General features: G+C 52.0%; 6 protein-coding genes across 6 annotated transcripts; 2 read left to right on the forward strand and 4 right to left on the reverse strand.

Moving 5' to 3' along the window:
- Nucleotides 1-37: 37 nt before the first annotated feature.
- Nucleotides 38-2,425, reverse strand: BKA58DRAFT_151018 (general substrate transporter). The gene is made up of 5 exons (XM_046164782.1): nt 1,940-2,425; nt 1,480-1,888; nt 901-1,417; nt 740-845; nt 38-685 (listed from the first exon to the last, which is right to left on the reverse strand). Exons 1-5 carry the CDS (start codon nt 1,985-1,987, stop codon nt 149-151), a joined length of 1,617 nt encoding a protein of 538 aa, XP_046026285.1. The 5' UTR covers nt 1,988-2,425; the 3' UTR covers nt 38-148.
- Nucleotides 2,426-3,676: 1,251 nt separating this feature from the next.
- Nucleotides 3,677-5,163, reverse strand: BKA58DRAFT_456288 (uncharacterized protein; the record flags this gene model as incomplete). Its single annotated transcript, XM_046174591.1, has 1 exon — nt 3,677-5,163. The coding sequence occupies one exon, from the start codon at nt 5,161-5,163 to the stop codon at nt 3,859-3,861; it is 1,305 nt and encodes a 434-aa protein (XP_046026286.1). The 3' UTR covers nt 3,677-3,858.
- A 475-nt stretch (nt 5,164-5,638) lies between these two features.
- On the reverse strand, nt 5,639-6,769 carry BKA58DRAFT_456292 (uncharacterized protein; the record flags this gene model as incomplete). The annotated part of the gene is made up of 1 exon (XM_046174592.1): nt 5,639-6,769. One exon carries the CDS (start codon nt 6,767-6,769, stop codon nt 5,639-5,641), a length of 1,131 nt encoding a protein of 376 aa, XP_046026287.1.
- Nucleotides 6,770-7,965: 1,196 nt separating this feature from the next.
- BKA58DRAFT_438807 (uncharacterized protein) lies at nt 7,966-8,972 on the forward strand (the record flags this gene model as incomplete). Its single annotated transcript, XM_046173621.1, has 2 exons — nt 7,966-8,450; nt 8,582-8,972. The coding sequence occupies 2 exons, from the start codon at nt 7,966-7,968 to the stop codon at nt 8,970-8,972; spliced, it is 876 nt and encodes a 291-aa protein (XP_046026288.1).
- A 513-nt stretch (nt 8,973-9,485) lies between these two features.
- BKA58DRAFT_336899 (fungal-specific transcription factor domain-containing protein) lies at nt 9,486-13,339 on the reverse strand. The gene is made up of 5 exons (XM_046168265.1): nt 12,885-13,339; nt 12,436-12,837; nt 11,022-12,264; nt 10,416-10,969; nt 9,486-10,367 (listed from the first exon to the last, which is right to left on the reverse strand). The coding sequence occupies exons 1-5, from the start codon at nt 13,039-13,041 to the stop codon at nt 9,712-9,714; spliced, it is 3,012 nt and encodes a 1,003-aa protein (XP_046026289.1). The 5' UTR covers nt 13,042-13,339; the 3' UTR covers nt 9,486-9,711.
- Nucleotides 13,340-13,366: 27 nt separating this feature from the next.
- Nucleotides 13,367-14,833, forward strand: BKA58DRAFT_382584 (F1-ATP synthase assembly protein; the record flags this gene model as incomplete). Its single annotated transcript, XM_046170114.1, has 2 exons — nt 13,367-13,594; nt 13,644-14,833. Coding segments are annotated over 2 exons (1,199 nt in total), but the record flags the coding sequence as incomplete, so codon positions are not given.
- Nucleotides 14,834-14,856: the final 23 nt, after the last annotated feature.

Consider the following 14,856-nt stretch of genomic DNA (forward strand, 5'->3'; position numbering starts at 1 on the left):
AGCTTCTGGAAATGAGCATTTTCGCAGAGAGCGGTAGATACATCAATCTAATTAATAAACATCGCAAATTTGACTACCAAAGCAGTAACAACACATGCATGTATACACCAGAGAGCGGCGACATGTACACCATTTGCTATTGAGAGGCTTACAGCTTCTCGACCTCAAGAACGTTGCCTTGCGCATCGGTGGCGAGCCTCTTCTTGATAAGCGACGCATTCCTCGGGTTTGGCGCGTTGAAAATGTCATCAATCTCCTCGAGGGTGCGGTTCTTGGTCTCAGGAATGAAGAGCCAGACGACGAAAGCCTGGACTGGGCACCAGCATGCGAAGACAATGTAGAGCTTCCAGCCAATCTTCTCCAGAGCAATAGGGTAGGCGAATTGGTTGATCAACATGGCTGTGGTGAGCGCCAAGTTGGAAAAGGCCATACCTTTGGCGCGCATCTCGAATGAGAGCACCTCAACGGGGTAGAGGGCCTGGAGCGGAGTAATACCGAAGGCGAAGACGGCGTTGAAGAGAAAGACCAATGCTACGAAGGCATTACCGGCGGGGATGCTGTCGTTTTTGTTCTGGTAAGAAACAGCGCCGATGGCTCCGGCCCAAATTACTGTCACGGTCGAAAAAGTACCGATCAGCATGGGTCGTCGACCAAGTTTGTCGACGCAGAGAGCTCCCACGACAGCCTAGGTGCCAAATATCAGTAATTGTACATGTGGCTTCTCCGTGAATAGACTTACGAATGCCAGCTGCATACAGCTCTTTCCTAAGTTGATGTTCATCTTCTTGATCTCGTCCGTGACGCCTGCAGATTCAAGAACACCAGAAATGAAGTAGTCGACAGCACTGTTTGACGCACGGTTAGTCATCTCGTTTTCCTGTACTAGTCTAGCAGACTTACCCATTGCCTGCCCATTGACCGAAGATCGCGACTACGCAGTTGCAAGCGAGGCGGTAGCGCGCAGGGCGAGTCTTGAAGAGAGAGCCGTAGTCCCACCAGCGCTTGTCTCCTCCGTCCATGTTGAGATACTCTTCGTACTCGCGAATCTGCATGGAAACCCAAATGCTGTCCTCGTTGCCGCAACCATGGTACTTGGCAAGAGTCTTCTTGGCCTGGGTATGTTTGCCACGAGTGTACAGCCAGCGAGGGCTCTCTGGAAGAAGAAGAGGTAGTATAACGAGTAAGGCTGGGAAGAGCATCTGAAGCCAGACGGGAATCCTCCAAGATTGGTTGCCCGCGAGATTGGCGGACCCACGTGTGACACCGGCAGCGAGAAGTGATCCGACGAACCAGAAAGTATTGTAAAGACCAGTGATGATACCACGGTGAGCTGGATGCGCAGTCTCGATGACATGAAGCGGACCAGCTGTTGTCATGATTGGGACTGCGAAGCCGAGGAGGAAACGACCACCCATGACTGACGAGGAACGCGAAATCAGCATAAATTTCATCGAGACATCGTACGTGGGATTTGCTTACATTGGCCGACAGGGTTGGACGCAGGAGCAGTTGACTGGATGATGACACCGGTGCAGCCAAGAACTCCGCCAATCATCATACCAATGCGACGACCCCAAGTGTCGCAGGCGGGGCCGATGAAGGGAAGAGCAACAACACCACCAATCTGGTACATGGATGTAACGATACCAGCCCAGGCTCCAGTACTCTCGACGTTGTAGTATTCCTTGAAGGTGTTGTTCGTGAGGAGCGAGTTGAACATGGATCCGTCGAACCCGTTGCATGTCGAGCAAAAGAATCCCACAAATGCACAGACGTAGAGTAGCATGGCAGAGCTGGAGAATCGTTGAACAGGCTCTTTCAGCTTAGCTTCTGCTATGGCTTCAGAGCCAGAGATGATGGCGATGTCAGCCACAGCACCTTTGTGGTCCTGGTAGGTTTAAGTACAGTCAACGGATCATAGTTTGAAAATGGTACTTACGCCATTCTCTGAGGTCGTCGTAGCATAAGACTCTTTGATGTCCGACATTGCTTTTGTGGAGATACTCCAGATGAGCTGTGTGAAATATGTCTGGGAAACGGCTGGACTATTAAACAAAATCGGATATGCACAAGGGAAGGACCTCGAAGACCAGACTGCCGGGCTATGGCCCGCAATGTCCGGCTAATGCTGCATCCCAGCGGCGTGCTGTCGGACTCGCAGTTCTGGAAATATGTTCCCGAGCTAAATAAACACGGAAGGCTCTGGTCCGCATCCTAATCGGGAAGCGGCTCCAGCATCTCGAACAAGCCTCAACCGTCCCGTTCAAGTGCAGACGCCACATACTTGGGAGAAGTGTAGTATCGAGAGGCATAACTATCGGAATCGTGGACCGTGGGCAATCGTGCTGACTGCTGCACGACAGCTGCCACTAGGCCAAGACGATCCTAATACGCCGACAAGGTCCCTGATAGCGAAACAGTAGAACGCGGGGAATCTCCTGGTGCTCACAGACCCGGGACATATCCTTGTCATATCAAGGTATCCCACTTCGCCGGTTTCGACAGGGCTGCTCCAACTTGTAACAGTGTTGGGGACAGATCGTCTATCCCCGCGTATGCTTCTGGTCTAGAGAGTAGAATGTCAATCCTTCAAAATCAGCAGACAATGACCAACACTAGCTGGAATGTAGATCGCCCGTGCCAACGGTGGCGCTGGGCGAGCTCAGCACAAAGCTATCAGCAGGATCATGCTGGATGAGGCGATGAAGACTGGCGCAGGAGGTGGCTCCCAGGGCGATAGAAAGGCTTGTCTTGATAGTAGCGTTTTATCCGCGAATGAGCTCGAGGATTGGCATGAGCGCAAGCGCATGGCACAGCACATGGCCTAGGGGCGTTTGCTGAGGTCGCTGACGCTTAATCCTGCATGACAGTCGGCTGGAAGCGTCTCGTCGCATGCCGGGGGTCTCAAGCAGAATTCGATTTGATGAGAGCTAAGTGTATGCACATTGACGCGTTATGGACGAGTGATGGGGTGAGGATGTCGGGGTGCAACGGAGGAGCCCCCATCACTCGGCTGCCCAGCCGTAAGCGACGGCGCTACTGTGGCGTTCCCGAGGTTACGACTAATGCGGACAGGCGCTACGGAGAGCCCGTCTCCGTGCCAGTTTCAGTCAGGTGAAGACCTTAAACCAACGGTTCCACGAAGGCTCTACTATGGTAAGAGGCATACATTCTATGTGTGGAGAGGCTAACATTATGAGCTCCGGGGCCACTTTGGTTAGCATCGCCAATAGAAGAAGAATGTCACGTTGAGAAAACTTGGCTATTCTAGCTCGAGTTGCAGTCCGCCTTGGGACGGATTGCGACTGCTGGGTCAGTTCGCGACGTGTGGCGTGCGGTGGGTGAATATTGATCCTTCTTGGGTACAAAGATGAGGTCAAATCACCAGACTGTGGTCATCGGTAATGCGGGCCGCTTCGGTCCTCGTCAATTGCTGATACTAATCACCTTGGAGCTTGACATTTGTCTCGAAACCCTTACGGTGTCTTTGGACTATGTTCCGGATTTATCTTGTTTAGATCATGGCTTCCTGAGTCAAGCCCAGAAAGACTGCAGCAAAAAGGACTTCTTTAGCGCGCTGAAAATCGACATGACGCGTTAGGCCCGGCACCACCGAGGACTGGGATCAAGCGTCTATAGGACTACAACAAAGCGATTGAGACTAACAGTTAATGGATACAAATTTATGTTGCATCGTACTACATCGACTATTCCAAGATTATGTGTCAACCCGTGGACAGGTCGGATCGTCTTTAGCGGTCTCGTCCTGTATTGAATCCTAACCCCCCATATTCAGACAGATATCGTCGCTATGGCGACACGCCGGTCCGGAAAGTTTCGCCAACCTCAGTCACATACTCATGGTCCTTTGCTCTGGATTGCAGCAGTAAATTCCGTATTGCAGCCACCCATCTTGACAAGTTCAGGTGCTAATTTCGCTCTGTGTGCAAAATCAACCCAAAACTGGCGGGCTGGGTCCTCGTAGTGAGTGGTTTCGAAGAGTAAGTTCATGTTGTCGACACTCAGATCCATCTCGGCATTCTTTTCTGCAAGACTACGCCACGTTGCCAATACCAGCCCGCACACGTGGTCGTCTTGAAGCTGTGCAGCAAAGCAGTACAGGTGCATTAGTGAGCTGTTCCTGCGATGGAAATCTGCCGGCGCTTTCGTCAAACATCCGGCTGAGCTGCATTGTACGTACCACTGAACGACCTCTAAAGATGAGCATTCAACCTGTACTGTCGTTTCTTTGCCGGGATCCATTAATTGCTGAAGTACCACGGAGCTGCTACCAAAATATTCGAGGTCGCCGATGACGACTTCAGATGGTGAGTCATGTGCTTCATATAGCTCTAGTACAACCTTTTCGACGTGTGCCGACATTAGGTCGTCTATGTAGTTATGTACGTCCGCTCGATTTCGAATGGCATCTGATGGCATCCATCCGGCAATGCGTTCATTAGAGATGGAACCTTCGAACTTATCCGCACGCATCTGCGGTCCGTCAGCATGAGAGACCTCATTAGGACCACGAACCTTTTGCTTGTCGGTGTTGGCTTGCACGCAAGGAGCCTGAGCGTGCATGACGGTAACCTTCGAGCGCCGAACGGGCTGTGCTTTTGGTTTCTTTGCGTACACAATCTTGAGTGGATAAATTGGATGTTTGGATAACCAAGCGGGCCGATGTTGTCGCGCGCGCTTCTCCATCGCCGCTGGACCGACAGACATCTCATACTTTTTGTTGTATGCTTCGGCGACCCCCGGCCACGGCAGTGGGCCGTATGTTTCAGACGACGCGCCATAGGCATCTGGCTTGTTATTGTCCCGTTTTATGATGATGAAGCCAACCTGCTCGTCTGCATGGCGTTGCTTTACCTCTCTTTCCATGGTGAGGATGGCGCGCTGAGTGACACGGTGAGCATTCTTCAGTGTAAATAATGTTGCTCCGTCCTCGTGATCCTGTTCCGACTCTTTTTGACCCGGCTGATACTCATCTTCGCTGTCATCTGTCTCGCGTATAATAGTTGAGTCGGACGAATGATTAACCGTTCCAGGACCTGCAGTGGCCTTCAACTTCTTCATAGCATACAATAAAGCACTGTCGGAAGTAATTGAGGTGGATGCCTGGTCACTCCTGGATGTTACAACAGCATCGAGAACCATAGTTGAGTGAAGCTGGGGTGATCTCAAGATAGAAGAGATCTACAACGCTAAATGTACCTGCCTGGTGTAGACATTCACTAGACGGCATGTATTCACACGCGTGAGTTTCCGGTACATTGTCGACGTACCTAGCTACTACTCAGCGGGACAAAATGACTAGTCACGACCTCGATACTCATAGCGCGTCCCAGCTAGATGATTCTAGTTGAGACATGTTTTGGCGATGTTCGCAAAGTGTCGAGCTTGCATCTTCCAAAAGCATAATTGCATATGCTGTACGTGCACAATGCTTGCCCTCATAGTTTTGGGGATGAGGGGAGGCCAAGGCCGGTGTACTGGTTCTTGGAAAGGGCAAAAGGTGATACTGAGACTTGTTGTAGTTGTGCGCACAATGGTAAATGGATCAGGATACACGAAATGACTATAAAATCGACAAAATTCCAGTAGGTGACTTGAACCAAGCGTCTCCACAGCCTTAGCTCATCGAAAACCGTTTTCCTATCCCCTTCTTCTTACTCGACCCACCAAATCTCGCCCTCATAGCCGCCCAAGTGCCTGGCTCTCTGTTCAGACGAGCCAAAAACATTGCTACGTCAGCTTTGATAGAATTGAAGCTTTGCATCATCTCGTTCGCGCTTTTTGCAATACCGTTGAGATGTGCACGAGCTCGCTCCCCAGCAAGCCCAGGCTCTTCGCACATCGTCTGATGTACCTGCTCGTAGACATACAAGTCCTGTCTGGCTCCTTCCATGAGCGGATCTAGCTCAAGGGGCAAACTTGAAGTGCTAGAGCGATTTGGATCAGAAAGCGACTGGAAAAGAATTTGGTAGATGTTCAATATCCTGAATGCGCGAGAGAAGAACCGGTCTAGAGGTACCGCCTCGCTAACGATAGCGTTGTACAGCGTCTCTGTTTTCTGTACAAGAGCAGCCTTATCATTGAGGGAGGCGGAGGCAGATAAAACCTCAGACTCTAGGTTATGAATGAGCGTAGTGAACGTTTCGCTAAATTGCTCGCTTTCATTCTCGACTTCAGACGTATGAGATAGAATTGTTGCAAACTTAGCTTCGTTGGCTGCTATGATCGCTGCGTCGTGTGCGCGAAGGTTGGTGAAAGTTTCAGCTGCACGTTCATTCTCCGCCTGTAGTTGCAGAATGGTACACCGAAGTTGTTCTAGCTCTTTTTGCAAACGCTCAGCTCTGGCGATAACTTCATCGGAGGCGGCTTGGTCCGTGACAGCGAGAGAAAGCTCGCGCTCATAACGTTCTGCACGCCGTCGCGAGTCTTCAGCAAGCTCACGATAGTATTCGATTTGCCGGTGCGCTTGTTGGAGATCGACTTTGAGCGCCTTGAACTCTGCTGGTTGGTCGTCGATCTCTGCTTCTTTTTCCTTAATTTTGGCTCGCAATACATTGTTATGAATTTGGAGGTCTTGCTCACGATCTTGAATCTCCCGAATGAACTCTCGCGCTATTTTGAGTTCGCTCAACTCCTTGAAGTGATCACGCAATTCGTCTGGGATGGCGTCCTCTATCTGATAGCCTTTCGTTTTGACATTGGCTACAATATCAGACAACTGTTTTTTCATATCCCCGAGAGTAGCCATGAATGCGGTGGCGATGTTGCGTTACTTCTCGACGGTTGTTGGGGGTTTAATCTAGAGCCCTTGGAATATACCATCAGAATTCTAGGTACGAGGTTGATTTGGAACATGGCGTTGACATGGTTTCCTGACAGCGTGCATGCTAAGTGTGATAACTTCGATGGCTACGGTGAGACCGGATCGTGCTTATACAATGAAAACATCTGAGCAATCGAGCATTCATAGCCGACAAGGGTACTCTACGTGAGTACCGCAGGCTGAGTTGGCTAGAATATACCTGCATATTTTCAAATTGTAATGCACAGGCGGTCGCAAGCTTTGTGCACTATGTGTATCAAGCAGGGAAGTATGAGAGCTTTCTTTGTAACCGTACGGGTAGTGTGATCAGAATAAATATAGTGTACCCACTTTCAACCCGCTGTGCCAGACGAATAGCCGCTTGGTCGAACTTATCGAGCTCGTCCTGACTTAGATCGCACCTTGCTTCATTAGTGGAAGAGATGAGGGGACCGTAATTTACTGGATCTTTCGATGGATAGGCCTGCTAGTACGAACGCCTGTTGCTGCTGCTGATGACAGACTTGGAAGAACGCCGCCAGGTTCGCGACACGTTCCATGCAGAGACTTGTACTTCAGGGCCCGCAAACCGGAGGATGACGTCGAGAAGCTCCGGTATTTGGAGCACCATCGCCAGCTACTGCCACCTCAATGTTATCGCTGCTGTTTGACCTTCGCGGACGACGTTGCACTTCGAGAACATCGACGCGATCCGAGCGGTTGCGAATTACGAGGGCGGATACCACTGGAGGGTTTCGACAAAGAACAAGAGAAAAAGATGAAAAGCAAGAAGAGCAGCCAAGTGCATCACGGCGAAGTAGAGAAATGGAAAGCTGTATACATCATCTTATTCCCAGACAATCATGACGCAGACATGCCCAGTCCTTGTAAGTGACAGCTCTCTTCACCACAGACATCCACAAATGCTCACATACGCGGATATCGAATATTAACGTGATGCAACGAGCGCAACCGGACCATCTAGCCACTCCCTTTTCCAGGAGTTCTCGCGTCTCGAACTGCCACGTCTTGTTCGCCGTACGCTAGAGAGCACAGTAGAGCATGAAGCGCAACCACCCAAGGATAAGTTGAAGGAACGACTAGTGGACATCTTCTAGCAATGTCAGTCGCAGCTTGAAACGATGTTTCGCACGGTGGCTGGTCCAGGCGACACCATCGCCGCAACCAGTTCGAGGTCAAGTGCTCAGGCGTTTCGCGACGTAATTAAGCCTCCAGATGATACGCAACTACCTGTCACGTTCAGTGTTATCGAGCCAGTAGACCAGCATACACCGTCAACAGCTGCACCCCTTCCAATACAACTTCATGGGGCGTCTTATGAAGGCGTAGCACCTCCCGAAGCAACCGAGCCAGTATCCGACTCGTCAGACTCTGGATACGAGTCCATCAGTCTAGCTGCTTTATCTGCCACCGTCGTCCACAATGAGCTGCCTCAGGAGTACTTCGATCCGAATCAATACGTCGATCTCAGTAACTACTCACACTTGTCTGAAGCTACAGCGGGCACCGCGAAACAAATTGCGCAGAGACACGCAGATGACGACCTTTCGATGTGGTCTTACGTCGACATGTTCCCTGTGATGAGCAACGAAAACGTGGAAGAATCGTACATTACGCCCGGATTTGATGTTTGGCAGTACTAGCCGTGTCTCTTCAAATGTCAGTTGCGTCGGATGTTTCATTCTTCTTCAAGTCAGCAGCAAGCCGCAGGACCCAACGAAAACTCCTTAATACTAGTATGAAGATGGAACTCAAAGGCCTCGCGGATGTTCTTCGAGCCTACCCCAACCTCAAGTATCTCCAACTAGTCGCCAGGAGTGATGAACGCGATTTGTATCAGAACATCTCGCCCCTCGAGAGCATCACGCGCCAATTCATCTCACACCTCTCCAAGAGCGGTCTGAGCATTGACTTCTTCACCGTTGCTTTGAGAAGCTTTGAACACAAGAATGATTTGGGCGCGGAGACTTGCCACCTCCGCGTCCGGAGCAATCCCGAGTTGTATGAGACGATAAGTGAGAAGGCGCTCAAGCGCGACATGGACACGTTCGGGGATACCATCTCGTGTTCTTTCGAACACTTTGCGCCAAGCAAGACAGGCTTCGTATACGATTACTTCGAGAGATAAGGGTGGAGCGTGGGGTACTTCGTCTACTTCCATAGTCACGCCCGTACGTAGATACCATAGCGAGGAGGTATTCAACGATGATAATCTTTTCATTCTCGATGCCGTTACGGTACCGTGTGCTGTTCAGTGCCTTCGTGACCATCGCTCCGTAGCTGCTATATACACCGGGTACCTCCCGGCCTCTATATTAACCAACTATGTTCAAAGTGTAAAGCGTTTGTATCTCCCAAGACATGCCGCGTAGTTGGATCTTTGAGTACGTGTCTATACACTTTGGCTGCTGATTGCACCATCTGAGAGCACACTAGAGCACCATGCCTAGTCAAAAGCCCCCTTCCAGATCTAGTTTCTCACATGACCGTAGGGTTATACAAGCATACTCCAATCTCAGACCATGACCTTATTGAGGCACTCTGATGTGCCTCGATGCTTCAGCCGGATACGCATACACTCGGGAAACCCAGCGAATACCTCCAGCCTCATAGATTCCCAAGAATAAAGACGTCTGCAAACGCTCGGTAGTTGCCAGGGTAAGGCGAGTAAACAACAGCAGCACAGCTGAGACATAGTATATTGACAAGGTAATTGACTTTCATCTCAACTCATAGTATATCAAGTGGCAAAATGGTATCATACTCCATCCGATCCACCCCATAATGAGAAAACCAAAACCCCACCTTAGAAAGAGTAAACTCCACACGCAGTAGTCTAGTATACATATGTGACGGCGCCAAAGGTATCAACCGGTGTTGTGATCTCCTGGTGCGCCGTCTGCTCCAAAGCCGCTGTTTCCAAAGGTACCATCGCCAAAGTAAAGCATATCGTGGGGTAAGTACTCCAAGTCCCAAGGCATCATGTCGGCGCCTAGTAGTGACATATCGACGTCTTGGGTGTCGATGACCATGTCGCCGAAGGTGTTGTCTGAAGGAGTATTGAAATTTCCGAATGTAGGTGAAAACTCGGTTTGAGGTGTGGGTTGTAGCTGGTTGTGTTGGGCAGATGAGCGGGTGTACGAAGTCGGATTTTGTAATGGCGTTCTTATGGCTGTCGGCGAGCCACCTGAGAACGGGGAATGCAAGTTCAGGAGCAGGTCGGCATCTGACACCAATACTGGGTCTGGTGTAGGAATATGGTTAAAGGTTGGGTTTGAGGGCGGCGGAGGCATAGACGCCGAGCTGAATTGCGAGAAACCCGATGGTGATGCTATGGATTGGCGCGGCTCGAATTTGATAGGAGGGTCGGATATCAATGACGCGATAGAGGGCTGAGTGCTTGCCGGGAGTGTTTTGGAAGGTAGTGGCCTCGTACTTCGGTTTTCACCATTCTCGGAAGTGTACATGACGGCGACGTTGGTTGATGGTGAGTTCATGGTACCAGTAAGCGACCATCCAATTGCTATGAATTGTTAGTGAGATCTCGAGAACATGGGTATTGGTAACATACCTTGACTTGGGTGTACCATGGGCGAGCCAGGCATGTTTGGCGTTCTCGTGCCCTTTCGAATGGCCGCTGCCATCTTTGCGACGTCGGCATCAGAGTTTTGTGCAGTCAGATAAGTCCCCCAACTTAGTTTCCTCCTCCAACCAGGGCTAGTGAAAGACGGCTCGGGTCGCGGAGCTTCCAATGCACTCTCCATCTCCTCATCAGTATACAGCAAGGGGTCGCCAACGCCCTTTGCCTTTTGGTCTAGCACAGTCATAATGTACTTAACACCCGCCCAGTAGGTCTCCAAGGCCTTGAGGGCACGATAACACCGTTGGTAGTTTTGATTAGCGGCGGAAGCAAGCAATGTGTGCTTAGCGGCAGTCTGCTTTTGTTCCAGATCTCTGACAGAACTGTTGTTTGGATTCAGACGGTCAAGAGACTGATGGTTAGCAGCTTTTTGCCAGTTCTCCCCGTTGCGACCTGGACTTGCAGGGCGAGACTGAGGCTGCGACGATGCTGAGTGCAGTGCCGTCTCTTTGAGGAAAGCACATGCGGCAATGTATATCGGTTGACTACAACTAGTCAGTAATCGAGCTCTTCATTGCATACTTGACCTGATCATACCTGGTAAAAGGATTGCCGATGCCAGTCTTCACATCGATGAGCTCAGTAAAGGCCAAGATGTCGGCAACAGTCTTTGCGGAAGACATGGAAAGTTCTCTGCTATTGGTGGACAAGGATTGCGGAGTTCCCTCGAACGTCCTGAGCAGCGTTGGCTGATGCAGAAGAACGATCAAGGTATGGAACCAGCAATGGAGGAGGAGAAAGTTAGTGCCCTGGTGGAGCTTGACGTATTGCTGGAAGTTGACCGCATTGAAATGCAGCTTGGGCGACAGGTTCTGATAGATGCCTGTCAGCCTATCTTCCCAAGCTCCGAGTTGCTTCTGCAAGTCAGCCGTAATGTCAGCGGCACTTCGTATCCGGTTAAGGAGATCGGTAACACGGCCGTATAAATGTATGATGCGGATCAGCGCAGGAAAGGGCAATGGCCAACCGGAAGAGTCCACTTCATCTAAGGAGGGAAACGAGATCTCAATGTCGCGATCGCGAAGGGTCACTGGCCGTCCTGTTCCAGAAGATATGACGCGGTCAAGGAAGAAGATGGACCAGAAAGTATCCAGTCTCTCTCGCTCAGCAGCCCTCTGCTCTTGCTCCTCTGCGCTAGCCCCCTGGTTGTCTAAAACTGTCGATTGCTCCGAATGCCGTCCACCATCCGGGTCGCTCTTGACAGAATTTGGGGTTGGGCCTTTTCGTCCCTCATACTTCAGGCCTCCCACAGACTGCATCCCCAGATCCTGCGCCATTCGGATGGCAATCCCCAGATACATCCAAAGTCCGCTGTCGCGACTTGCACCGAATTCATCGTATGCAAGAAGCAGCGCCGCCTGTACCACTGCTACGCTGGGACACGGAAAAGCGTCGGGGATAGCTGACTTGGCTCGTTGAGCAAAGGCTTGACCATGCTCAGAAGGAGGTATTGTGGAAGGTTCTGCATCACCTTCCTTCTGCGCGTCGCTCTTGCCGGTCAGCATAGGATGTGTCGAAAATCGGGCCGCTAACGCACAGACGGCATCTACAAGTATTGCGTCTACCTGCTTCTCCTCCAAGTCACGCATGAAGCGCTCTCGTTGTAGAAACGGGAAGGAGCAGCCGAGATGCACAAAGAACAGCTTGCAGAGGTGGGTAATGAGTGGACTTGGAGACATTGACGAGGCGTCGTATACGGGTATCTCGGCGGGTGTACGAGCTTCTGGAACTGGTGGTGAGCCTACTGATGGTTGTGCGGGCGAGGATTCGATTGCGTGTTCTGGACTCGTTAGCTACATGATACGGAGTTACAGCAGAGCAGCAAGAGCCGGATGCGCCGGCCTTTGCACAAGCACAGCCTCATGGGCTGGGTGCTTGGCTTCTGAGACACAGGTGCTCTCCGGTAACAGCATCATGAGCTGTATATCCATGGTGCGCAGGATGAACGTACGATCTGATGTAGTCTGAGCACTACCATGCTGCTTTCCTCGCACTTTGACCACCATCTGTCGTAAACCGGGCAGAATGGCTGTAGGCCCAAAGTACCTGAAGTATGGCATTCTGTTTCGCGTGCTCAGGCTTAAGCCTCCGCTGCTTCCGGTGGACTCGACCTTGGGCGAGGCATGGACGCTTGATTCGGAGGTTTGCGACGTCGTATGCGGGAGGTGCGGCCGTGTGAGCAGCGGGTCGATAGGAGGCTCAGGTTTCCGGGCAGGCGCGCTATTGGAGACGGAGCTTTCTCTTCTTGCTGCCTTTTTGCCCTCTTTTTGGTGTTCGCTCGTGCCATTATCGTCTCCGTAGCCGGCGCATTCGTGTTTGTTCTGGACACAGGTTCCACATACAGGTCGCTCACCTACTCTACCGTCAGCAACTGATACACAAACTTGGCAAACCTCGTACCAGAACATCGCGTCTTCTTCTTCCTGCATGTCAGGCACGCGGAATTGATGCGCCGCCTCTTCGCATAGGGACCATCATGGTTCGTCACAAAACGGATAGGCTTTGGCTGGGGCGCGGCAGCGTTCGCAGAGGCCGTCTGAGGGGCTCCTTGATTCATTAAAAGCAGAGTGTGGTCTCAGAGGCAAACGGAAATGACCGCATCAAAGGCCGTGTTGGATGCTGCAGGGAAGGTAGATTTGAGTGGGGTAGCAACAGCTGCCAGATGCGCGTCAACGGTCGATCACGAGCCAGACCAGACAGTGGAGAAGCTGCGAAGAGACGAGAAGCTGTGGAGAAGCCAGCGCATATTCAGCAAGGCTGGTACAGGGTGATCGGCAAACGCTACGACGTGACTCTGCTACCCGACGGGCGTGTGTTGACGGCGAGTGGTGGTCTGGGTTGCGGAGCGGAGAACCCCAGATTAGTCGTCGACGCTACTCGTGCCATGGATGTCCGAGCGCGTCGCTGGGAAAAAGTCGCCGCGGCGGTCCCACCTAGGCTGGGAGCAGCGTCCAAGCCATCTGCACCCTCGCCCAGCACCGTTATGGAGTCAATTCGCCCAGCCCTCGCCAGCATACGGCTGTCGGCGCCCAAGAGAGCCTACAGACCCCTCTACCAATGTTTGCACACATCAGCCGCGCGGGGGGCCACGCCGCTGCCTCATCCATCGGGTACGAGACACGACGTAGCCAAGATGGCTCAGCAATTAACGTCTGACAGTACCCGGACCACCGCCTGCAACGCCCGAGCCACAGCCATCAGATGCATCTGAACGGGTTGCAAGAAAGAGGCGGCAGGCCGACATGATGAAGCAGGCGCGCGAGATGCGCGATGTCTACGCCCCCACCAACAAGCCCAAGAACATGCTGGCCAAGCGCTTCTGGAAAGACGTCTCGATCAAGGAGGACGAGGGCGGCCTTCAGGTCTTTCTCGACCACCGACCTGTGCGAATGCCCAACAAGCAGATCCTCACCGTGCCCGCATCGAAGCCGCAGCTGGCGACCGCCATTGCCCTCGAGTGGGATCTCCTCATGAGCGCGCAGCAGGCCCTCAAGAACGACTACATCCCCATGACCTCACTCGCCGCGCGTGCAATCGATATCGAGGCGGCGGACAGAGAGGGGAGGGAAAACATCAGGAATGACATCCTCAGCTATTTCATGCGCGTGCTGGACACAGATACACTGCTCTGCTGGGCGCCCGCAAAGGTTATGAACGAGACGCTCCAGAACGGAAAGACACTGCGCGAGCTTCAGGAAGAAGTGGCCACAGGCATCATCGCCTACCTCCAGACACACGTGTGGCCTGGTGTAGAGATCAAGCCCACGCTCGACCCCGAGACCATCATCCCAACTGAGCAGCCAGAGATGACAAAGCAAGTGATCCGGGGTTGGTGTGCAGGTCTTCCAGCCTACGAACTGGCGGGACTCGAGCGCGCAGTGCTGGCGTCCAAGAGTCTGCTAGTCAGCGTGCGATTGATCCACGAATGGGGCGAAGCATTTGCGCAATCGCGAAAGGTGACGGACGCGCCACGCTTCGGCATCAAGGAAGCCACCGAGGCGTCGAGTCTGGAGGTTACGTGGCAGACGAAGCAGTGGGGGGAGGTGGAGGATACGCACGATGTGCAGAAGGAAGATCTACGGAGGCAGCTTGGTAGTGCCATCATCCTTGTGGGCGGCGACTCAGCTTAAGCATGTGACGATGCTATGTAGACAATGTACATTATAAACATTTGTCAATGCACGTGTCAGTCAGGATGTAGTGTTGTACCTAGGCAGAGTCAAAGCTTAGCTCTACAAAGATGGAGTTCGCCCAATGCATGCATTCACTAGTCGAACCCGCCATGACATATGCCCGAGCAGGATGTTGGGATAAGTCGCTCGGTAGCCCAGCCTAGCGGAGCAATAGTCGTGATTCGCTGAAGCAGCGGCCG

Source organism: Alternaria rosae, assembly GCF_020736505.1.
Source record: "Alternaria rosae strain MPI-PUGE-AT-0040 chromosome Unknown BKA58scaffold_4, whole genome shotgun sequence".
Lineage (NCBI taxonomy): Eukaryota > Fungi > Ascomycota > Dothideomycetes > Pleosporales > Pleosporaceae > Alternaria > Alternaria rosae.